The 25,000-nt window shown below is 45.5% G+C and overlaps 1 protein-coding gene across 1 annotated transcript in view; it reads right to left on the minus strand.

Annotated features, from left to right (window-relative positions):
* Window positions 1-3,338: 3,338 nt before the first annotated feature.
* MAP2K7 (mitogen-activated protein kinase kinase 7) overlaps window positions 3,339-25,000 on the minus strand; it is a 24,920-nt gene continuing 3,258 nt past the window's right edge. Inside the window, exons 2-13 of the mRNA XM_085845127.1 lie at window positions 24,395-24,501; window positions 14,751-14,836; window positions 12,269-12,335; window positions 11,808-11,921; window positions 11,471-11,590; window positions 7,127-7,234; window positions 6,858-7,037; window positions 5,986-6,066; window positions 5,610-5,752; window positions 5,359-5,404; window positions 5,188-5,273; window positions 3,339-4,913 (exon numbers count right to left, since the gene is read on the minus strand). Coding sequence (XP_085701253.1) covers window positions 4,910-4,913; window positions 5,188-5,273; window positions 5,359-5,404; window positions 5,610-5,752; window positions 5,986-6,066; window positions 6,858-7,037; window positions 7,127-7,234; window positions 11,471-11,590; window positions 11,808-11,921; window positions 12,269-12,335; window positions 14,751-14,836; window positions 24,395-24,501 — 1,142 coding nt within the window. The 3' untranslated portion in view covers window positions 3,339-4,909. The remainder of the gene's footprint in view (window positions 4,914-5,187; window positions 5,274-5,358; window positions 5,405-5,609; window positions 5,753-5,985; window positions 6,067-6,857; window positions 7,038-7,126; window positions 7,235-11,470; window positions 11,591-11,807; window positions 11,922-12,268; window positions 12,336-14,750; window positions 14,837-24,394; window positions 24,502-25,000) is intronic.

The following is a 25,000-nucleotide window of genomic DNA, read 5'->3' on the forward strand; positions in this document are numbered from 1 at the left end:
GGAAGTTTGACCGGGAAGGAGTTCAATGGAAGAACGCGTGGGAATCCTGGAGCTGCTGGGGGAGTGTAGGACAGACAGAGCGATGTTGGAGAATAGATGGGAGAAAACAGAGACCACCGAACCACCACACCTGGTGCTTCAATCTCATCACGGGAGATGAGCATCTCCCACGGACCATTGGCATCTCCCACGATGAGTATGGGGAATCATTTCATGTCATCAGATTTGACCTTGAATCAAAGGGTCAAGGTCAAACAGGCATAAAATTGACCAAAAACTGTAATATTGACCTTTATCTCATGACATTGACCTTGGATGATAATGACACCCTCTCCATTAGATTGGGCACACCCAAAACGATCAGAATGCATACCAAGATCATTGGAATCGGCCTAGTATTACTTGATGTATGACAATATTGGTTTTAGCCTATATCGAAACATCCATCTTGGATTTGGGTGGCACCACCTACCACACCTACCACACCCACCACTGGTGCAACTTAAGAATTGCGTTTCTGGGATCTGCCAACCCTACGCTACACCACTGGCACCCTTAAACATCTGCACCTTCCATGTTGAATAAAAGTCACCTAGCTCATGGATTACTTCTGGTAAAACGACCAAAATCACGAATCACTGCTCAGCTTCACTCTTTCATCCCTCTTTTTTCCCGCCTTTGGAATAAACTCCCCCGCTCTGTTCAATCCCATTCTTCCCTCCAAGCCTTCAAAACAGCTGTCCACCACCACCTCTTATCATCCCCCATCCAAATCCCCGATCCTTTCTACCCCCGTTAATCGAAAGTCCCTGTAGTCCTTCCTGAAAGTCCCTGTAGTGTCCATCTTGCTTACCCTGTGTACCCCTGCCCCATCCCTCTCCCTTCCACAGATCTCCTAATGTCTCTGTTCCCCACTGTTTTTTTTCCTTCCCTCTCCCACCCCTCTTGTCTCATGCCCCCCCCCCCTTGCTGTGCGTTGTGTGCTCGTTCCCATACGAGCCTCCACAAGGTATACAAAAAAGAAAGGAGATTCCAATAATTTTGAGAGCTTTCTATTCCATAGAATCCAAAGGGGAAGGGAGATGATGTTGGGGTGCCAGCCCATAATGGAGAGCAGTACTCCATTGAGCTTCAGGCAAAGGCTTTGCAGACTGACTGATTTTCTAAGGAAAGACATGGATCAATGGAGGATGCCAGTCTGCGTTGGCCTTTAGGGCCAGCTTTGCTTTGTGATCAGTCCACCACCACGAAAGGTCAGAGATGATGGTGAGGCCAAGACTTGAGAGACCGAAACTTTTCCAGTAGATAACCAAGGAAATTAATGGGTGGGTTCGTTTGACAATCATTCTGGAACGATACGCTGAGATTGAGATTTTCTCGGATTGAATGACATGTTCCATTTATCAGACCGGTGTGTACTCATTTGAAGAGGAGAGCAGGAGATGCACGTGCAGTCTGCTTCGTAAAAGGATGGAGTGCTATTGTGGAATATAATGTTGAGTTGCAAAAAGGAAGAGAGGGTTTTCCAGAGCAACAGAGAGGTCTTTTATGTAGATGAGGAACAAGACCGACCCAAAATTCTGCTTTTGGGAATTCCAGCCTCCATCGAGAGAAGGGTGATTGTTCCATTGACGGCAACAGGTTGACCTGTACGTGTCCTTCCCTCCAATTTTTACTCCCACCTCCTCCAAAACTCCCAACTTCTCTTCCCGTTCTTTCCCTCCAACATTTAATTGCTTCTTCCCCTCACTTTAACTACCAACCCTGCTTGTGTAATGCTTCAGTCACATTTGGCTCGGCGGCCGTAGGGAATAGAAAATCTACGGCCACGAGCAATTATAGGGCGGCCGCAGTATTTCCACGGTCATACAATGTTGCAGTCACACATGTTTTTATTTTCGGGTAGCCGCACGGGGTATTTAGAAATTGTGGAGACCAAAAACGTGGGGGTGCCGTACGGTCTTTGATTTGATGTCGCACGGTGACCTTAGGGCATCCCTGCAGCAGCCATAGAATTTTCAAGGCAGACGCAAGGTAGCCTCAAGGTGCCCGCAAGGCGACCGCAGGGGGGCCCTAAGGCGAACGTGGAAATAGAGCGGCCGCTGTAATTTTTTGGGGGTTGGCAAAATTCATTTTTATTTGATAAGAGCCTACGGAAAACGCACGAATAACGCAAGCCCACCGTACGCCTTACGTACGGTCGACATGGAACACATCTACGTCATGGCTACGGCTTGTCGAATGGCTACGGCCAACCAAGAAATGAAAAAAGTTATAACTCTGCGCTTTAATTCCACGGAGACCCCTACGGCCTGTAAAAGATAGCCATACGGCATAGGGCCACCCTGAGGCCACCTCAGAAACTCTGCGACCGCCGCATGTTTCTGTCAATTCAGGGGGGGTACGGCTGCCGTATCCGAGCCGTAGAGCAAATGTGACTCATGCTTAAGTAACACATAGGTGACCACCGAACTGAATTGAAGACGATATCAATGGCTGCCGTGCGAAAGATTATTAAAATATGTACAGATGTCATTCATCGATTTCGATGCTCAAGCTGTGCAAAGTGTTTCAAACTCATGTCGGAGGGAGACCAAGGTGGGGACTCGTTTGTGACGTCATCAGTTTTAAACCAATCGCGGCTGTCGGAAGTGGCTAAGTGCTAACCAATCGCTGTGTACGTTTTCACCAACCTGTAATAAAACATTGTCCTGTTTTGGAATGAACATCTTCAAGGATGCCATTTCCTCGTCCACATTACAATATTTGACCAAGTGTGCTCAGAGCCCATCTGCGTTTTGCTACGTCGATGGAAACGTTGTGAAGAACCCAACAATTACTTCTATCTGCTGTGGAAGAATCAACAGATGATTTATCGATTTTCACTTTAATGTCAGAGGCACAGGCGAAGCCCATGTGATCCAGCATCAGCAGTAAGAAGAATAAGAATAAGAATAAGAATAAGAATAAGAATAAGAATAAGAATAAGAATAAGAATAAGAATAAGAAGAAGAAGAAGAAGAAGAAAAAAAAAAAGACAGAAGGGCAAGGGGATAGCATCACTCCCTTCAAAGAATAATAATAATAATAATAATCACAACAATATTAATCAATCGAAGCAGCTCAGAAGCCACCGAAAGAAGAGGCATCAATGGAGCAGCATGCAAGCATGTCGCTCGACACCCCCAAGGTCTTCGGTATCTCGAAGAACTGGATTAGGGTATCAGCCAAAAACTGCACAGCACCCACAGTTCCACCTCACCCAGACATTTAACCACAGAGAAGAGATCAAGGATCTCAAAGTTCAAACACACAAATGAAAATGGAAGACAAACATATTAGACGACAACTCTTTATTACCTAAACGTTGGTAAATGTGCGACGACGAGAACATAAAAAAATGAGAAAAATGAAAAGTGCGGAGAATGGGGAGGAGAGAGGGAGAAATACAGAGATGGATATCGAAAGAGAGAGAGAGAGAGAGAGAGAGAGAGAGAGAGAGAGAGAGAGAGAGAGAGAGAGAGAGAGAGAGAGAGAGAGAGAGAGAGAGAGAGAGAGAGAGAGATATGTGTGTATAGACATGGGGAGACGTTGGGAAGAGAGGTGAGTAAGAGGACAGGGAGGGAAGAGGCAAGACATCGGCAGGTGGGGGGGGTCGAGGTAAAAAACATGTCACTATTTTGTGTATGTAATAAATAGATGGCTCCTTTTGGTTAATAAAGGACATGGGAACGAAACCTGAGTGCTGAACCTCCTGCACAGCTGTGACTTGCATCGATAAACAAAGGAAAGGCTGCGAGATTCAACTCCATCTCAAAACCACTATTTGGTCCTTTTTGAGAGCAAAAGGCGGATCTTCTTCACAATGCAATGACTCGTCGTGTAGTGTACACCAGCCAAAGTACCATAACAATCAGCATTACAGCAAGTCATGCAATTTAGCAGCTAGGCCTATCGCTCACAATGATGGGTCAAACGTGACGCGCGTCGTCATCAGACCCGATCGCGTCACAACACGTGCCCATGAACGACTTATCTACAGTAGGATACTTTAAAAATGTCCATGGAAAAAGAAAATAACATTACTCCAGCAAGTAGAATTTAAAGCTGCGTTAAAAAAAAAATTAAAAGGAATGCAGTGCACGTCGTCGCGTGTCCTCAATGCGTTTGCAAGTAGGCCGTAACCTGGGTAAAGCATGTACGCATGCAACTATCCGAGATAAACCCCACCTGTTCATACCTTTACTCAAATTCAAAAAACATGTTTCGGGTCCCCACGTAACCTGCTCAAAAGGTGAAGCACCCCCGTGAGCCTATCATGAATTTTCAGATACGATGGAAGTTGCCGGAACGTTGCGTGCCTATTTAGTGCTTGCTTTGCGAATCGAGTACCGTGCGCACTCCTATAGGCGGCACGTTCACGTGCCCGTATACAAGGCTGCTTTGCATGCATGCCAGTGCTATGTACCCACATTTTTTTTTTTTAACCAGCATGCATTGTGGCACCTGTTCAAGATTGACAAGTGTGGTGTGCTCAGCGAGAGTTTGACAGCGTTCACGCAGGTTATGGTGACATATAACTACACACGTCATCTAAATGTACAGCCGACTTGCAAAGGAATTGGTTACACGTTAAACCTCCCTCCCTCCTTCTCCCCACCCCCCCCCAACACCACAAACAGAGTGCGTGTTCAGTGAGCCCACACCCAGAGTGTGCAACGAGTGCAAACATGGCCACCAGAAAGCGAGTTAAACTGCAATCCAGTTCTCATGGTGATAAGGAGCCTTCCCATTTGCCGTCCGCACCTCTGCCTCAGGGCAGCTAAATGGACAGCCCTGGGGACCTCTCCACTGGACATCCTCTCCGAGATGGTGAGTAGTCCGGCGAGTTGCCTGCATGCCCAACGAGCTACCTAGGGGTTGCAGTAAAATAAGATCGCACGTTAGCAAACAGTCCAAAATAAAGCCAGTCAATGCGTACAGCCCAAGTGTAAAAGGTCAGGATTACCAAGAACAGACAGAAGAGTGCCACAGACGCATCCATTTCAAACACAATTTTGGTAGAAATTTGAACTCACAAGTTTACATTTCAGTTGAGGTCAATAAATGTTTAAAAGTCTTTGATTAACACTTAAACTGCATTTGAGAAGCGTTTTGGAAGCCAGGTGGGGTTCAAGGACAGCACACCGAAGTTCTGTAGTTGCGACGACTTCACGATACCAAGCTCCCACGTCAACATTTGCTTCCTCGTAGTGCCGAATGAAGTTGTGTTCCTGCACAAGGCACAGATGCAAGTTAGACGTGGATAAACAGGAGGAAAATTGATCGATGATGAAAGCACATGACTGAACCTCTCACCAGCAGCTTCTGGTACTTCGGTCGCTTCCTGTGATCTTTAATGAGACTGCGGGGTGGTGGGAGAAGAGGAGGAGGAGGAACAGAAAGTTGGCATGAGGGCAATAAAAATAGGAAATCATCACTTCTTTGATGATGGATGAGGTGCGGTCATGGGATTCTGCATCTTTAACTAAAGTTACAAATCATTTTCAGAGTTATGAATCAATTTTTGTTTTCTAAGAAGTTAATCTTCACAATGAAGGTGAACAAACCAATCAGAGACGAAGGAGCGGAAATCCGGGGAGCATGGCAGTGAAAGAGGCAGAGCTGGGGGCTCTTCTTGCAGGACACGTGTCAGTACCTCAAAGTCCGTGTGGCAGCCCAGGTAAGGGAACTCTCCTGTGGCCAGCTCCACCTAAGGGAGGAGGGAGACAAGCTATCCTCAAATAAAGAACATCACAACTCAGATTACCCATCATGCAATGAGAAAGGTAGAGGGGGGAGGGGGCAACTCCACACAACTCAAGCTGAAAAGTTAACCAAGCACAGGTGAAGAAGAGTTTGGTGAAAACAAAACAAAACAAACATCATCGAGAAAATATCACGTGAAGGGAAAGTACTCGTAGGGGAACAAAGAAATCATATTACCATGGAGATCCCAAGACTCCAGACATCTGCTCTGATGTCATAATCAGGCCGTGAGGGATCTGGAGGGTCAATCCGCTCAGGCTGTGAAAGAAAGAACCATGCTTAAGTGAAGGAAATTAGTACCTAATAGTTTCATAGGATGGGAAAGAGGTGGCGTACTTACCTTCGAGTCATCTAGTCTGGGTTTTATTAAAGCATCTCAACTGCCATTAAATCAACTGCAGCCAAAACACAGATTAACTAGAACAGCACTCAGTGGAGTGCATACCTCTGCCAGGCTGAACATTTTACATTTTGTATCCCACTCATCGGCTGGATCTGCTTGTTCTCGTCACCTAACCAACTCAACCATAACTCGTCCACAACTTGTTGAAATATCATGCTACAATATAGTTTATGGCCCCGTCTCTCAATGGTGAAGAATCACTTTTAAAATTCCTCGTATCTGGATCCGAATCCAGATCTTCACCAAAATCAAATCAATTTTTCCTTGTCACACACCCAACCTGTCGACCAAGTTGCGTCCGAATCCCTCCATAACTTGAGATATCACGTCATATCGTTTTTAGCCACATTTCGTGATGGTTAAGAATCACTTGAACTTTGGTCGGCCGATCTGGATCTTCACCAAAATCGAATCATTTCGTCCTCGTCACAAACCCAACATGTCCACCAAATTTCATCCGAATCCATACGTAACTTTTGAGATATCCTGGACGCAGACAAACAGACAGACAGGGGTGAAAACATAACCTCTGTCCTCCTTCGGTGGCGGAGGTAAGAAGTGATTACTTATGATCATAAATACTTCATTGCTTTAAGTGAAGGAGGCCTGATGCTTCCCAGTGGAGAGGTAAACAGAAAGAGCATACAGCCATGTAAGCGGCGCAGCCAGCACCACGTGTCCTTGCTCTCGAGTCGACGAGACGTCCGCTGATCCCAAAGTCACAAAGCTTCACTCGCCCGAGCGAGTCGAGGAGGAAGTTTGAAGGCTTCACGTCCCGGTGGATGACACCGTGCCGCTCCTTGAGGTAGTGCAAAGCGTGGAGGATCTGGAAATGACAAATTGTTACTGCACATCCTTTACAAGGGGGAGAACATGAACAGGAGTGTGAAGAAAAAGAGAGAAAAACTTTCGTACAGCGACGGCCATCTTCCCCAGGATGCGCTCTGGGATCGGCCCACGGATCCTCTTCTTTAGCTTTTCAGCACACGAGTCCATTAGCTCCATGACAATGAACACATCTGTCTGGAAGAATAAAGTGGAAATAAAATACAACAAAGAAATGTCCTCCCAAGTCTGTTGTTTCCAGCTCGTTCCTCCACGGCCTTTGGGTCTGCTGACCACCACGTGTTTTCCGATCGTCCCGTTTTCTCGATTGACCATTTGACCCCTGTTGTCCTGCTCTTCCATGAGCCTCAATATCTGTCTAAAAATAATAAAAAACCAAAAATACTGGGGGGCAGCAACATCATCACCCACGACCAAATGCACGGAATAAGTAACTCAGGGGTGAGCTGAAATTAATGAATGATCAATGGGTCGTTCCACATTGTGCAACCCCACATAACATAATCCAAATAATTTACAACTTAACCCACATGGAACCAGCACACCATGTCTCAATAATGCTGAAAAATCTTTAAAATACCCAAAGCCAGGTGCAAGCAGTTAAGATAGCCAGCAGCATCACTTCTTAACGATCTTGGTCCAAGAACAGTCAGGTCAGTCAGTCAGTCAGAACAGTCACAGTCAGGTCAGGTTCGATCTGTGACCTGCTACAGGTACCATGTAAACTTGTACTAACCTGTTCCATGGTCGGGTTGTCGGCGACTAATCCGTCTCCCCCACCAGGTTTTCTGGTGAGGAGGGTGTTTGGATATGGACACCCAGCAGGATTAAAAACAAAACCTGTCAAAGGGCGGAGGAGCTCCTTGTGAGCCAACGGCCATCCATATCTAGTGCCCAACTGTGTCTGCGGACGTCCTCCTGCAGTTGGGTTACTTCTTATTAGGAGGTTGGTGGCAGGATTTGCACTCCGGCCACCGTAAAACACTTCATTCCGCAAAACGCAAAAACGCAAAAAAATCTGAAAACCCACTCCGTGGGAGTACCTCCTGTGCAGCTTCCCTTCGCAGGGCAGCTCACCGGATGATGGGATTGGGGCAAAGCCTTCGGGACCCCCAATCTTTGATGATAGGAGGGAAACCACGGGGTAACATCCCTGGGTCAGATTGCGGGAGAGTGTGTCGGAGTGGTGCTGAGGTGTCGTCCACCAGACGGCGGTCTCCTTGGGTTAACCTGAGGCGGTCCCTTCGGGTGAGTGCCTGGAATGTCCTATCCCTAAGAGAGGATGATCACCTGTCTCTGTTATCATCTGTGCTCAAGCGTTTGGACATCGGGATTGCAGCTCTCTCTGAGGTTCGGAGACCGGATTGCGACGAGATAATGGTGGGTGGTTACACCTACTATTGGTCTGGTCGCTCTGATGGTTACCATACCCAAGGAGTTGCTGTAGCTGTGTCCAATAAGCTGACCCCAATGATAATTGAGGTAACACCGGTCAACGAGCGTATTATGAGATTAAGGATTCGCCACTCCTTAGGTGTCATTTCCCTGGTCTCTGTTTATGCTCCAACTGAGGCGAGTGATCTCACCGTGAAGGACACATTCTACGCCACACTCGAGTCTGTGGTTGATCAGTGCCCCAGACGAGATACACTTCTAGTCTTGGGGGATTTCAATGCATCGACTGGAACAGATAGGGATGGTTATGAGGTGTGTGTTGGTCCCCATGGGTCAGGAACTATGAACCAGAATAGCACTAAGTTCCTTGACTTTGCAAGAAGTCATGGACTTAGGGTGGCTGGTTCATGGTTTCAGCGCCCACAAGCTCATCGCTGGACTTTGGTATTCCAACGCTGGCGGTGTGGCAAAGGAGATTGACCATGTCCCCATTGACAGTTGTTGGAGGATGATCCAGAACTGCAGGGTCTACCGGAGTGCTCAGTTCCTCAATACTGACCACAGGCTTGTTGTAGCAACTCTAAAGTTGCACCTTAAATCCTGAAGAATGGTACCATCCCAGCCTAGTCTGGATGTTGCCAAGCTCAGGGATGAGAGAGTAGCTGAGGAGTTTGCGAACAAGCTGAGTGGACACTTGGGGGGTCTGGGTGCTTTGGGGGGGGGGGGTCCTGAAGAGTTGTGGAGCGCCTTCAAGACCACCGTCCTTGATGTTGCCGGTGGATGCCTTGGAGCTCACCGCAGGGCAAAGAAGAATTTTGTCTCTCAAGGGACACTGGATACCATTGACCAGAGTCGCAGGGCCAGGCTGAATGGCAGAGCTGAGCTGTTCAGGGAGCTGAGGCGTAAAACTGTACGTGCACTGAGGGTGGACAAGGAGGCCTATGTGTGAGGAATCTATGAGGGGGTAGAGCATCACCTGTGGACAGGTGATTCTCGTCCCGCTTACAGGGGAATTCGCGCATTACGTTCAGCCAAGCCCATCCCTCGGAGCACTGCAGTTCGAGCAGAGAGTGGTAGGCTCTTGACAGAGGAGTCTGAAGTGAAGGCCCGCTGGGCCGGTTACTTTGAGCGGTTGTACCAGGCTGATCCCCCAGCTGTCGAGTTGGACGTCAAGGGTGTTACAATCCCTGTTGCTGACCCACGAATCAACTGTGGTCCACCATCGCTTGTGGAAACACGGGCTGCGGTGAACCAGTTGAAACGGGGCAAAGCTCCAGGGATCTGTGGCATCCATGCTGAACTTCTCAAGGCTGGTGGAAATGCTGCACTCGTGTCGTTGCATGCAGTTTTGTGCTCTGCCTGGAACACAGGCATCATCCCAACTGACTGGAAGAGGGGCCTTGTTGTCCCTCTCTGGAAAGGGAAGGGTGATCGCCAAGACTGCAACAACTACCGAGGGGTGACGCTGCTCTCAGTGCCGGGCAAGGTCTTTGCTCAGATAATTCTTGATAGGGTTCGCCACCATCTGCTTGAGCACCAGCGTCCAGAGCAGTCAGGCTTTACACCAAAGAGGTCAACGATTGACCGTATCCTTGCACTTCGTGTCCTCACCGAACGCAGATGAGAGTTTCGGCAGGGGCTGCTTGCAGCCTATGTTGATCTCTGTAAAGCGTTCGATTCAATGAATCGGGATGTCCTATGGAGGATTCTTGGTCTTCGTGGGGTGCCACCAAAACTGATCGATCTGATGTCTGAACTCTACTCTGGTACTGAGAGTGCTGTGAAGCGTGGTGGTACCATCTCTGACTTATTTCCAGTTGTTACTGGAGTTCGTCAGGGATGTGTACTTGCCCCCACACTTTTCAGCACTTGTATGGACTGGATTTTAGGGAGGATGTCGGAGAGATCAAGTTGCGGTGCATCATTTGGCAATGTCAAGATCTCGGACCTTGATTTTGCAGATGATGCAGTCAGCTTTGCGGAGACTTTAGACATCCTCTTGGGGGCCCTCGAGGTCCTGAATGAGGAGTCGGAGCCATTGGGATTACGGGTTTCTTGGGTCAAAACTAAGATCCAGGCTTTTGGTGACATCTTGGATGCTGCTGTCGTCTGTGTCTGTTTGTGGTGAGGATGTTGAGGTCGTGGAGAGATTCACTTACCTTGGCAGTGATATTCATGTCTCTGATAGCTGCGAGTCAGAGGTCAATAGACGTCTGGGTCGGGCCTGGGGAGTCATGGATTCACTGGATCATGGGGTGTGGCGCTGCCGGTACCTGTGCGGGAGGACGAAAGTCCAAGTCTTCAGGTCCTTGGTACTTCCAGTCTTGCTCTATGGGTGCGAGACTTGGACTCTGACCAAGGATCTGAGACGGAGACTTAATTCCTTTGGTACCAGGTCTCTTCGGAGAATCCTTGGCTATCGCTGGTCGGATTTTGTGTCCAACGAGCGGTTGCTGAGAGAGACTCGGATGAGATTTGTTACCTGCATAGTCCGTGAGCGTCAGTTGCGGCTGTATGGACATGTGGCTCATTTTCCTGACGCTGATCCTGCTCACCAGATTCTCTCAGCGAGAGAGTCTCATGAGTGGAGGAGGCCAGTGGGCTGACCACGTGACTCATGGTTGCAGCAGGTTGACCATCATCTCAAGGAGATGGGGATGGGCCTGGCATCTGCCTGGGGGATGACCAGACGGAGGCCCCTGGAGTACCGGCGTAAAGTGGACGCAGTGACGCGCTGTTCTGGCACATGCTCCCATACCTGACCTGACCTTGGTCCAAGAACATACAATTGACCAGGTTTGTGTTGCTCAGTCCCTTTGAGAAAGCATAATCAGACTGAGCACACGTGATGTGTGCAGCATTTGATAAAGGCCGTATTGTGACCGAAACCAGTTTCTATCTTTTCGACAGGATGTGAGATAAATTTGCGGCGAGAGTTTGCATTGTCACACAGTTCCCAAAATTATCATGCAGGTTCAAGTACACGCTAGTCAGGTTTCGTTACAAACACATCCTCACCCCAGTGATGAAGGAGCCGAAACTACGGACAATGTAAGGACAATCGTGCGATTTCAGCACCACGTCGAGGTCCATCAGGATGCGCTTGTTTTCCTCCCGGTTACCAGAGCGACGCATTTGCTGAGAGACAGTAGGACAGATGTGTGCAGAGTTTTGATGTAAGGGAAAACGGATTTACCATTAAAAGAGCAAGAAATACGGAGTGCGTCATAACAAGCAAAACACGGAGCAAGATGTAGCGATTGTAAAGGGTGTCACGTGGATAAATTCACGAAGAAGATGAAGAAGGTGCAAAGAGGAAAAGCCCATGGCATGAAGCAGGGATTGCTACCATTACCTTAACAGCAAGCAGTTGCTGAGTTGGCGGAAATCTCATTCGCCAAACCTGGCCACATGAACCGCTGCCCATCTCACCCAAGGTCTCCAGGTCAGAGAAGGCCACTCGGTACTTCTGCATACATGCGCACACATAGGATTGTAATTATATAAAATAACTGCTTTCCATGAACGATGAGCAATGCTTTGGACAAGTACAAGAGAGTATGTGCTGTGCTTTGGACAACTACAAGAGAAAACGAGGAACTCTTTGTGTTTAACTTTTAGCACTTGCTTCATTCAAACACATCCAATTTATAAATGGATCAGGTAGTAATTACTGTGACCCTTGGTAAGTTTATGAAATGAGAAAAGTCAGAATGCAGACACGAAACACAAGTGAGGAAAATGGGACAATGCAAACCTTACATGAGTGTGTGCACACGCACATGCACAGATGCACGCACACACACAAACACCTACCTTCCCATCCAGTGTGAGGTATCCCGTTTGGCGCATCACTTCTTGCAGCTTCGCATCCAGCTCGAGGCTGGGAAGGACAGAATAAAAATGATAATATAATTAGACATAACTTTTGACATGTCAACAGGGTTATTAGCATGTCTAACGCTTCCCAACCACATCAAAATTTGGGAGAAGCCTCTTTTATGTTTAATATAACCAAACACTTTAAGAGCAAAAATTTGGAATTTTAAATTATTCTCTGGGTGACTCATGAACCAATCCCACTCCTGACACCACTTTACACATCAAACTCAGGTCCAATGTTCTACTCCTGACGACCAGTTGTCGTTCGAGTCAGTCCCAGGTCAAACATCTCACTCCTGACAACAGTTGTCGCATTGACGGGGTCTGCTGATGCTTCCCTATCGCACCAAAACCGGGAGTGATAAAACCCTCTTTTTAACTTTAATCTAACCAAACGCACTTTACATGCACAAAATCATAGTTTTAAATTTATCCCTGGGAGAGTCGGGAATGAATTCCACTCCTGACACCAATTATCAGAGTGTGATTCAAACCCAGATCGAATATACCACCCCGGACACCAGTTGTCAGAGTACGATTCAAACCCAGGTCAAAAATCCCACTCCTGACACCAGTTGTTGCATCAACGGGGTCTGCTAATGCTTTCCTATCATGGCAAAGCAATGTGTTTACTAATGGCCGAATTAAAGGAAGCCACATCCAAGTGGACAGCCTACTCTGGTTGAGATTCCAGTCATTAAAAAAAAAAAGTTTTATCAATCTTTATCTCCCAACAGGGATTTATCAAACATCAGGCAAGATTGGTTTGCATGGACGGTAGAATGAGGGGATCAGGCGATACATCTCTTTAAATATAAGACTTCAGTAAAAGACAAACGAGACAACACAAACGGAAAATCCTGAGACAGATATTCCGAAACAAATGATTAAATAGAAATAAATAAACGCACACCACTCAGAAAACTGAAATTCACAAGACAGGAAAATAAAACAAGGGTGCCACGAGCACACAATCTCATTCACTCACAACAGCAGTCCAGGCAAGGTCTTTTAAAGGTTGTGGGATGGGGGGTGGATGGGAGGTGCAGCACTGATCAGCCCCACAGCCATGGCACCAAAGGGAGACAACACAGCTGCCCAGACTTCCAAAAGAGAACGAGCAAGCCCCTGGCTCACTGCCGTGACTCCAACTGCTTTCTTCTTCTCCAACTTAGTGACTCACTGCCCTTGTGCATGGCTCCTTTTATCACCTCCACCACGGCCATGCCAACAGCGTGGAAGCATCCCTTGCTCACGCCAATCAGGTGACATGCTGTTACCAACGCGGTGCCATCACATAGGCCGGCTGGCGTCACGGCACCCCTCAAACACTCACGGGGAGGTTTTTGAAGCCATAAATAGGACGCACAGTCAAATCCCTTCTGATCCCACCCTGTCCTCTCCTTGCCTGGTACCTTTCCTGGTTTACAGAGAGGATGCGCACAAGTTACACTTTCCTGTCTAATCCCTAGGTCAACTACACCACCTCTTATGGCATACATGAGAACACAACTTCATGCGAACGGGTAACTGGTCACAGAAAATGCCCTCATCTACATGAACACATGGATCACACTAACTTAACATGCTACCTAATTCGTACCTCCACCAACATAACATTAACACTTGAATTTCACAAATAAAATAAAAATGGTTGTAGTTGGTAAGATTCTTATTCAAAATGAAGACACCACCACCGAGTAAAGTTGCTCAGCAGGCAAAGCCTCAGGTCAAACGTTTTGACTATCAAGCGGTCTTCATCCAGGACTGTAAGCTTTGTGCGCCCTTCGTCAAGTTCCATTACAAAGTGGAAGGGAGATATCACGTGACTGCAAATTGTAGAATGGGTGAACAGACAAAATTTCAGACTCCTGACATCTCAAACAAATCTTGCCTGTGTGGGCAGCTGTACGAGTTGGCAGTGTGTTTAGAATAGCATCTCAAAATAAGAGGCTGATAACACAAGGAAGGGAAAGGCATGATGATACAAGGAAAGAAAATATTTTGTTTAAAGGAACGAGTTTGGTCGGTTTTTAAAATTTTAAACACTGTCTTTAACAGAAATATTTGAGTCGAACAAATTCTCAGTTTCAGACTCAGAAAGATAAAACAAAATCGTCTCTGACAACCGCAGGTGATTGGTGGAGTGAGGGTTGAACACTTGAGGGTGAAATTTCAAATATACGATAATTCTTGGCTCAATTAAATTATTTTAAAGAATCGAAATGAAGACTGATCAATTTCCAGTCATAAAGCCCGGTTTGTGGAGGTATTAGAAACAAAAATGAAACATTAAAAAATACCAGGAAAAAAATAATAAAACGCTTCACTAAATTCTCTCGACAACAATTAACATTTTGTTCGTTTTCAGGCTTTTATCAAATCAAAATGGCTGCAGTTGTCATTAAATGCTCACCTCTCTAGAGAGCGTGGAGCTGGGCAAGTTGGATGTGGAAGCAATGCCAAGCACTGGCGCTGACGGATTGGAGGTTGTGGTGGTTCCTGGTGGTGCATGGCAAGATCATCATTCCACTTTAAACATTAAAGCATCTCACTTACATGGAGCAAGAGGAGAAGGGGTTATATGACCTCCATATTTCGACATGAAAACACAAGTATGTTTGAACACCAACAGGTGTTCGGTGACAAACATCAGCAATTAAAGAAAACAAGGAAAGGGGGTTTTGTTTTGTTTTGTGTGGAAAGTCAAGGCCTGTGGAGAAGTTAGAACATAGAACGGATCAGGAGGCAACAGAGCAACAGAAAGAGGAACGCCACGAGCAGGACCGAGGGACAAAACAAATGGAGACGGACAACAAGGGATGCGGGTAAGAATGAGAGGTAGGTAGGGGAAGATGCAGGGGGTGGACAAGATGGACACAGAAGCAAACTCTCAGGAAGGAAAAACTGGGAATGTAGGGGGTCGTGGCGAGGGGTGGTTTAATGGGGATGAAAGGAAGGACTACCTGAGATGATGGTGAACAGCTGTTTGAAGACCTGCAGGGAAGAATGAGATTGAAGAGAATGTGGAAGCTGGTTTCACAGATGGGAAAAAGGGGAACGAATCAGTGGAGTTGATCAGCGATTCAGGATTTTGAGAATTTAACCAGCAGGGAGTTGATGGTGGACCGTGTGCACCCTTCAGAAACCAGGTGTGGGAGAGCCAATGCTTGGAGAGGGCAGAGGGTGAAATCCCAAAAAGGAGGCGGTAGAAGACAGAGAGACCATTGACCTGTCTTCGATGACAAAGTGATAGAACGATAGAAAGTGTATTCATTGAAAGGTGGTAAAAGGATAACCTCTCGACCTCTCATTGCTCATCTCTCAGCTTCCAAATGGCAAACCAATCAGAGTAAATGTTGCCTTTGTCAACAAAACAAGACTGAAAGTCATGTCACCTCAAACCTCCAACAGTAGAGTAGGATGGCGACAGCAAGAGTTCAACAAATGTGTTCCACTATTTCATGCTATCATTGCTCGATCAATCATGCTTGATTCAGCCAGACGAGATGAAGGTGGTGGTATGGAAGAAACACGGAAGAAATATGGCAAAATATCATGAAAACTGTAGACTGATTTTAAATAACACCAAGATGAAAAGGGCAAGGAAAAGAGTATTCGAGTGAAGGCGAGGAGCTCACATGAGGAAGAGCAGTAAAGTACAAATAAATGGTTCACAACCATCTGAATGCTACGTATGTGAGAAAGAAGCTCCGGCGTCTGCATTGAGAAAAGCCATGACCATGCAACTCAATCGTGGAATAAATGAATACGTGAGTAATCTCAGTGATGGAGATGTTGGGGCACAGGAGCTGAAGTACCATCCTGCTTGTGCCTGGTAGGATTGTATAATCGAGAAAGAGCTCATCTTAAGATCCTGAGCCACAAGCAGAAAACTTAACTCTTCCCTCGCAAACAAATCTACCCACTTGCATTTTCTGAGCTTGTCACCGAAATTGTCGAACCAAACACGAGTGATGACACCACTCCTGTAATATTCAGACTTGCGGATCAGGTCAAATTGCACAAACAGCGACTAGAATCACCAGATGTCAACTCAACTCTGCAAAAGGACACAAATGCCTGAAATAGAAGCTCACCAAAAAGGACGGAATGTATTTCTTGCCTGCCGCAAAGATGTAAGCTTGGTTCTTTCTGAAGCTTCACACTACACTGAAGCTATTATTCTTGCAAAAGCTGCCAAAATCTTGCGCAACCACATGCTTGATCACAAGTCCAAATCTGATGGAAACTTCCATGAAGGACGTGTCGAAGAAGCTAGTCAACCAGCATGGTTGAACATGGAGCAGACATTAAATCACAGCGAACATTTGGTGCATCAAAAATGGTTTCAGCTATGGTGCAATTGCTGCAGGAAAATTGCTGCACAAAGTCCAAAGAAGGAGCAGTAACAGGCATTCCAAGGATTGTGAAACTCCATTTCCTGTGTATATGGGTTTATCCAACTTCAGAGATACATTCAGAAAGTACCATCATCGTGACAAGGGAAGATGTCCTCAGACACTCCGACACAGTATACCAGCATGCTGGCATTCATTTGGCCGACCTCGGAAGGATGACAGGCCGAGTTCACCCCACATGGTATTAATTAAACAGCTGAGCGGGATTTGAACTCAGGACCCGAGGATCGAAAGCCCGCCACCCTAACTATTAAGCCAACACCAGGCATATGCAGGAGCACGGCCTTCAAAAACTGTGGATCACCCTTTGGTCAAGGATCGAGTCTGAGATGGATACCAATCCATAACATAATTTGAACAATTGGCCTTGATACTTACTGAGACTTAGTTGATAACTTACTTACACTTGATACTTACTTCCTGTCCTTCATAGGGCATTGGGTAGCAAAGTGTCGCCATCTTCTCCAATCCATAGCAATTTCTCTCCAAGAACGACAAGGGAAGTGGAATCCTCTTCTTCCATGCCTTCAGTGGTTGTGACGTTGTGACTGCTTTTCCGAGGCAAAGTAAATAAATCATCATGGCAAACATGGAATGCGAGGTTTCGGATGTGTTTCAAGAACTCAGCCAGTACCCACCAATGGTAGGAGATAATGATCTTGAGAAAATGGAACATTTTTGTGGTCACAGTGTATGACAGATCCAGTACTGCGACATGTGTTAATGACGCCCGACTGGAGCGATTTGCCCGAAAGCAGCAATCATATGAATCAATTCCAATGAGGCAAACCACATTTCTGCAACATTCCAAGCGTGCTGCCGACGAATCAAGATGCATTTGGAGTCAGTCCACAGTATGCCAGCCAGAAATTCAGAGTCATGCAGACTGGGGATGTGTGCAACAGGAAGAAAGAGGGCAGATGTGTTGGATTACACTTTCACCGACTGCGAAAAGTTGCCAAGAACTGAGGAAACGTGGATGCAAGACTGAATGCCGGGGCCCGTGGAAGACGCACGTGCTATTGCTTTGGTCTCAGCTGCACAGCACTACGTAGGTGTCCATGCCCGGACGAACATAACATAACAATTGACACAAGGGTACAGTATTATACATGCAAGATGTTGGTGATTTCATCACCATATTAAGGAATGTTTCACTCTTCAAGTGCCTTCGAGATAAAACAATTGAAATACCATGACATGTTTTCATGAAAGACACTCACATTTATTGAATGAGAAACCGTAGAGAGAAAGCATTTGCAAAATTAGTGTCTACATACTGAAAAACATGTTAATCCACACTTTGATCTTTAAAATGCAAAAACTATCAATTTCTATGGGGAAAACACGATTTAATGCTGTTATTGGCAGCCATCTTGAAAAAAAAAACTGGCCATCTTGGATCTTCAAGTGGCCCATGCGTTTTTCTTAGCAAGCAACCCAAGGAGACTATTCATGCAAATTTTGGTGCTTGTAGGCATATCACTATTTGAACGATTGTTCACTTATTATCTGCCCAGATCGTAGAGAGAGCTGAAAAGATAGCACTGCGAAACAGTAACAGAGTACATTAGAACAACCTGGGGTGCAGGGTTATAAATTGATCTCCCGATGGGGATGAAGGCATCATATTCAGCACTTTCGGATGTCACTGCCTTCTCTGTTGACCAATCCTTCTCCAATGACCACATCACTCCCATTCACAAGAATTGCACAAACACAGACCCTCGTAATTGAGACCAGTCAGCTGACTTGCAAATACAAATTCCTGGAATTGTCATTGTTGCCGATGCCAAGCATTTATACTTTTCAAAAAGTTTGATGTCTGACGATCAGTATAGATTCTGTCCAAGTCACTCGAATACGGACACGTTGCCACTTTTTTCTCAGCAATTGCCAGCCAGAGGTCTTAAATCTTAACCAAGAGGCCAGGATCGTATCCCAAGACATCTCTCAGCTTTCCACACAATCTGGCATCCTGTTACTGCTTGCCAAGCTCTGTGCTTGTGGCATACAAGGTCACTTTCCATACCTGGATTTATAACTTCCTAAACTCACACCATTAATGTTTTGCTGTCAATGGAATGCTCTCCTCCCTTCCCAAGTGGAGGATGGAATTCCATAAAGCAGTGGTTTGGGCCCAATCTTCTTCTTCATTGACATAAACAACTCTGCAATGCTCTGGAAAACCCTTTGTTCCATTTTACAGATGACTCCACACTGTGCTGTACAGTATCCCCATCTCACTGCTAGACACACTGCAGGTGCATCTCTCTCTCTCTGCTGATACAGAGATGGTTATATGTTGGTCTGAAAAATGGAACATCTTCTTCAATCCTGAAATTTTTTGCAGTCTCACCCTGTTTCGCCAAAAGGATAGCTGAACAAACCAACCTATCGATCTATTTCCAAGCTCAGTCGCTGGAGGAGGTTCATCTCTTCAACTTCTAGGCCTCACAAATCAACCATGGATCACTCTTGGGCCGACCATATAGCAAAGTTTGCCTCCCAAGCCAGCCACAGTCTGGCCACTGTCATTTCAAGTAATTCCTTGAATAATCAGAACTACTCATAGCCAACAAATGGCCTTTATTCATAGCGTAATGGAGTACTGCTCTCTGCTACGTCCTGGTGCCCCGGCACCACATTCATCTCTCTTGGATTCTGTGGAATATAAAGCTCTCAATATTGTTGGCATCTCCAGTGATGATGTCGAAGCTCAATCCCTGTTGTCTTTACGTCACACACAGGTTGGTAGATTGTTATTTTTTTAACCACCTTCTGTTTTATTAAGTAATGATAAATGCAAAAACAATTTGGTGAATGGGTGCAGTTATGAGATCTCTGCAAATCATTATCTTGTGCAGTACTGTCCCAGAGATGTCTGCATATCTGCGAACGTCAACATTTTGGAAACCGTGTACAGTACATTTGTGTCACAGGAAGCTCAGGGTTAGGGTTACAGGAAGTACTCAAGAGTTTGAAAACAGACAAATACCTTTTTATTGTAAGGTCAAGGCTTATGCAAGAGCTCGACATCACATGGTTAATAAGCATTTGCACCATTCAAAATCAGCACTCGTAAGTACAATGCCGAATAATCATTCTGATGACAAACAAGGAAAGCTCAAAATCGAATTGAACATTACAGAACTGGCAAGTTGCCCGTGCTCACACAGGATTCTGAATGGGGTTGGGATGGAGGAAGCAAAAATGCAAATGGTGTCTTGTGTCATCAAGCTGACAAGCCCGGAGCAACAACTCTCATTTCTTGCCACATCTGATGCAATTTAAATGCTCTAATGATGGCGAGGTGCTCCACTTGAAACTATTTGTTCAATGTATGTCGCTTTTTGATGCCTACGGTCTGTCATGCCGAGGCAGGAATAAAAAATTGTATTGGTGTTAAAGGCCCGGTCACACCTTGACGTTTTAGCCAGCGATGGCAACGTGTTAAAATTTATGTAAAACGCTGGCTTACGTTGAACTTTTGATGTTTTTTTTTAAAGATTCGGACGTATTCATAGCGACTTGGTCTTATGTATAACGCATTGGTAACTACACAGAACGTTTCGTTGTGTTATAGATAACTTATACCAACGAATGCTGAACCTGTTGTCGGCCTACACAACCGATGCCCAACGATAGTCTAACTCAGGCATAGCGCGTTGCACGCATCGCCGACGATGTCGTGACGTAGCCTATTAAAAGGCTGACGCACAACGATTCGAATCATAACTGCCGTAGAAATGGAAGGGTCAAAATCGCGGTCACACCTTGGCGATCTTGCCAGCGTATGCCGACGTAACAAAAAATGTGTCTAAAACGTTGGGGCACGTCGAATACGGTATGGGTAAGTTTGGTATGCGCGAGTAGAATGCTAAATACGCTATCATAAGTCGTAGTAAGTAGAGTACGTCAAGAAATTTTGAACATGTTCAAAATTTTACGACGTACTCGGCGTATGACACACGTTCGCATGCGATGAGGATAAGTTTTACACACGATATGTGGATGCTTACACACGTCCACAAAGGCTACTTATAAGCTACTCATAAGTCGAAACACGTCGCGGTAATGTCTTTTTTACGCGAAACTTATTTCTAACTTATGTTTGACGTGCTTTGAACCAATTCTCTACGTAGTCCCAACACACATCGACGTATGTAGATGTATTCCAATGACGTCTTCCGGTCGACAAAAAAAAATAAATTAACGTGTTTCTAGCTTACAACTGCCAGATAAAGACGTGTTCCCAGCGGTTTTGGGAATTGGTATATAAAAATGGTGTTCATAAAAGGGGAACCCAACAGTGTTTTCGAGTCCTTTTTGAGTCGATGTCCATGTCAGCAGTAACAGTATCAGTATCAGTATTAGTATTAGTATTAGTATTAGTAGTAGTTTGTTCATGTTGGCAGTAGTCGGTGGGTGTGAGGGGGAGGGTGTGGGTTATGATGGATCGTCCTTGCGTCCGCGTGTCCACGGGTAGGTTCATAGGCTGCCACTCAACGATTTAAATGGCTGCATCTCCACTATTGAAAGTAGACGCTTGCGCTCAACAATTGGATTTTTTTTACACTCAACGACTTTTAAACGGTACCACTCACCTATTTTCATTGTTTACAATGAACGATTTAAATTGCTGTCACTCGCCTTTGTTTTTTTTTTGTTTTTTTTTTGACGCTGGGGTTTGGAAATTTGAAACGTTTCTTCTGAACGTGTTAAAACGCTCAAACTCGACTATTTTAAATAGACGCTGCCGATGGACAATTGGAATCATAGCCAAGCTAGACATCGAAGTGTGAACATCCTCGTCATGCCGAAGAAAAGTTTGAAGAATGCTGCAAATAAGTGTCCTGGCCATGGCCGTGGACGCTGATGCAAGGACGATCCATTATACCGACGTCTTTCAGCCTATGAGTAACTTAAAAGTAACGTCTGTCGACGTGTGGCAACGATCGCGTAACGTGCCAACAACACGTTAATCATAGGTAGGAAATAAGTTTCGGGTACTCTAAACACTACCTCGGCGTGTCTCAACTTATGATTAACTTACAAGTAGCATGTGTTGTCGTCTGTCAACGATCGCAGACCGTGCCTACAACTTGTGGCCAGCGTAGCGGAACGTGCGAGTCATACGCCGGCATACGTCGTGAAATTTCAAGCATGAAAAAATTTGAGGACAACCGAAAAGTACAACGTTTAAAGCCAACGTACAACGACGTATGGCAACGTACTACGACGTATGCCAGCGTGCTCTCAATGTTATCAAAACTTACCCATAACGTATTCAACGTGTGCCAGCGTTTTAGAAAAAAAAATCAAAAATCGGCATACGTTGGCTAAAACGTCAAGGTGTGACCGGGCCTTAAAGTCAGCGGCCAATTACAAATTAATAGAAGGATACAAGGTGTCTCAGAAGTCTGGACCCATAAAAAAAAAACTAGAACAGCATTTGGTAGAGTGCATACCTCCGCCGGGCTCAACAGTTTACGTTTTGTATCCCACCGATAGGTCGGATCTGGATCCGGACCTGAACCAAAATCTAATCTGCTTGTTCTTGTCACAAAACCAACTCATCCACCAAGTTTTGTCACAACTTGTCTACAACTTTATGAATTCGCATCTTCACCAAAATTGAATCGATTTGTTCTTGTCACACACACAACCTGTCCACCAAGTTTCGTCCGAATCCACACATAACTTTTTGAGATATTCTGCTTCCAGAAAGACAGACAAACAGACAGACAGACAAACAGACAGACAAGGGTGAAAACGTAACCTCCGTTCACCTTCAGTGGTGGAGGTAAAAATACAGATTTTTCTTTGAATTTATTAAATGTTCAAATTGGTTCCCATTAACTCGCATACACATAACAATTCTTGCACGTATGTTTCTCTGATAGTTTCTTAAGCAGGAAACACTGATGTCAGCACATTCCTTCTGCATGTTTTCCTTCAGCTCTGCCACACTGCTTGGTCTCGTGCTATAAACCACGGATTTCAGGTGTCCCCATAGGAAACAGTCCAGTTGGCCATTCTACCGGGCCACGGCATCCTATCCACCTCAAAGGTGTCCTTTCATCGAGCCAGCTTCTGAGAGTTGTGGAATAATGTGGTGGTCCCACATGCAATTGAAACCACACTTTTCTCAATCTTGCTAAACGCATCCCATCCAAATAAGGAACCAAAACCTCTTGTAACATTGCGAGGTAGCTCGCGGCAGAAAGATTGTCTTCAGAAAGGTTTGGGCCTAACAGAATGTCTCCATGAATGGAACACCACACCATCATTCTTGGATCATATTGAACATGACCTTCATCAGTCCAATTAGGATTCTCATCGCTCCAATATCAGCATTGATGACGGTTCACTCTCCCGGTCAAACGGAACGAGGCTGCACCACTAAAGTTATGTCAGATAATAATGTTGGTTCCCCATAAAGTTTATGCATTACGCCCTCACAAAATTCCATACGTCGGTCGGCGTCATCTCCATGAACAGCTTAAACCCAGATTATATGGGTGGTATTTGCTTTCCTTCAAAGTTCTTGCAACGAAAGAACGGCTAACTCCGGCTTCTTGAATAATTGTTCTCAATGATTTTTGTTGGGCTTCTTGAAACAATTGCAAGAACATTTTCACAATTAGTTACCTCCACCACCGAAGGTGGACGGAGGTTATGTTTTCAACCCTGTCTGTCTGGCTGCTTGTTTGTCCGCTTGTGAGCAGGATATCTCAAAAAGTCGTAAATGGATTGAGACGAAATTTGTCGGACAGGTTGGGTGTGTGACAAGGCCAAAATTAGTAGATTTTGTTGAAGATCCAGATCAGGATAAGAGAATTTTTTAAAAGTGATTCTTCACCATTGAGTGATCGGACCAAAACGATACATAGCACGACATCTCAAAACGTTGTGGACGGATTCGGACAAAACTTGGTGGATGAGTGGCTACGTGACAAGAACAAGCAAATTCGATTTTGGTTCAGGTCCGGATCCAGATCAGTGGGATACAAAACGTAAACTGTTCAGCCTGGTGGAAGCATGTGCTCCAGCGAGTGCCGTTCTGGTTCCATCTGGAGAGGAGCAAGGAGGAACAGCACGAGGTTGATCAGCAACGCTTGCACTCACTTTTATTTTTCTGGAAACATATAGCAACACAAGTTCCTCTCAATCTCTATCTCTATCTCTCTCTCATGAGGGTATTATTTATGCTCACCACAATATCACAAACAGACATTAAAAATGAGTTTATGAACTTCAAAAGTAAAAGGCTATTTTTTTTGTTGTTGTGGGTCCTGACGTCTGGGACACCCTGTGTACACCAATTAGATCAGCACAAAGTTCCAAATGACTCATCTTTGTCCAACAAACACCTTTTGTAAACCAAGCACTTTCTGACTGAAAGAGAACACGATTGCAAATAACAACAATCAACCCGATACATTACAGTATACAACAACTGGTTGTGCATGGCAATGCATGTCGTGTTACTTTCTCAAGAACTGTGTTAAGAGGTGTTTGAAGTACAAGCATGCTCCGTACAACATGAAAATTCCTCCTTGGTGAAAGGTTATTGTTGGATAAAGAAGTTTTAAAAGACTGCAAACAGAAAGACTCCCACTCGGTCAGCGCTCACCTCTTTACCACGTCGAGGCAAGGAAAGGGTAAACAACCCCTCATCTTCATCCTGCTTGTCCTTCCCCTCAGGCCCGGACAGTGGCCGATGGAGTGTGAGTGACGCAGCTGTTGCAACATGAAAACAAAGCATTTAGCACAAGACGGTGCGGAATGCCCGACGGACAACACAAAATACCTCACGATGGGGTGACCTGGGACAGGGAGAAGGGGTAGCTTCTTTTGACAAAGACAAAGAAATAAAAAAGTCCTCATAAGAATGTATACACACACCTGCACTGCATCCTGCATTGGTTTTACCTAAAGAAAGCCTCACATTGTGTAGATATAACCAAAACATGTGAAACACCAGGGGGGCAGTTTATATGTGGGGTCCACATTTGAACACACCTGGAGAGCTCATGGGTGAGTGCACATACCTCAAGGCTATCCTGCCGGCCAAGTTCACGAATCTGGTAAACCTGGATTAAATAAATATTTGTCCAAATACAGGGTGAATACGTGGTTATGTGAAGACTCATGCTGTGCTTTCTCTTGAAGCGCTTGGCCTGGCAGGATCGAAGAATCTTCATCACGGTGAGGATCCGAGGGATTGCAGGGACAGGAC

Source organism: Eptatretus burgeri, chromosome 11, assembly GCF_056783735.1.
Source record: "Eptatretus burgeri isolate ZD-2024b chromosome 11, Ebu_testis_v1, whole genome shotgun sequence".
Taxonomy (NCBI): Eukaryota; Metazoa; Chordata; class Myxini; order Myxiniformes; family Myxinidae; genus Eptatretus; species Eptatretus burgeri.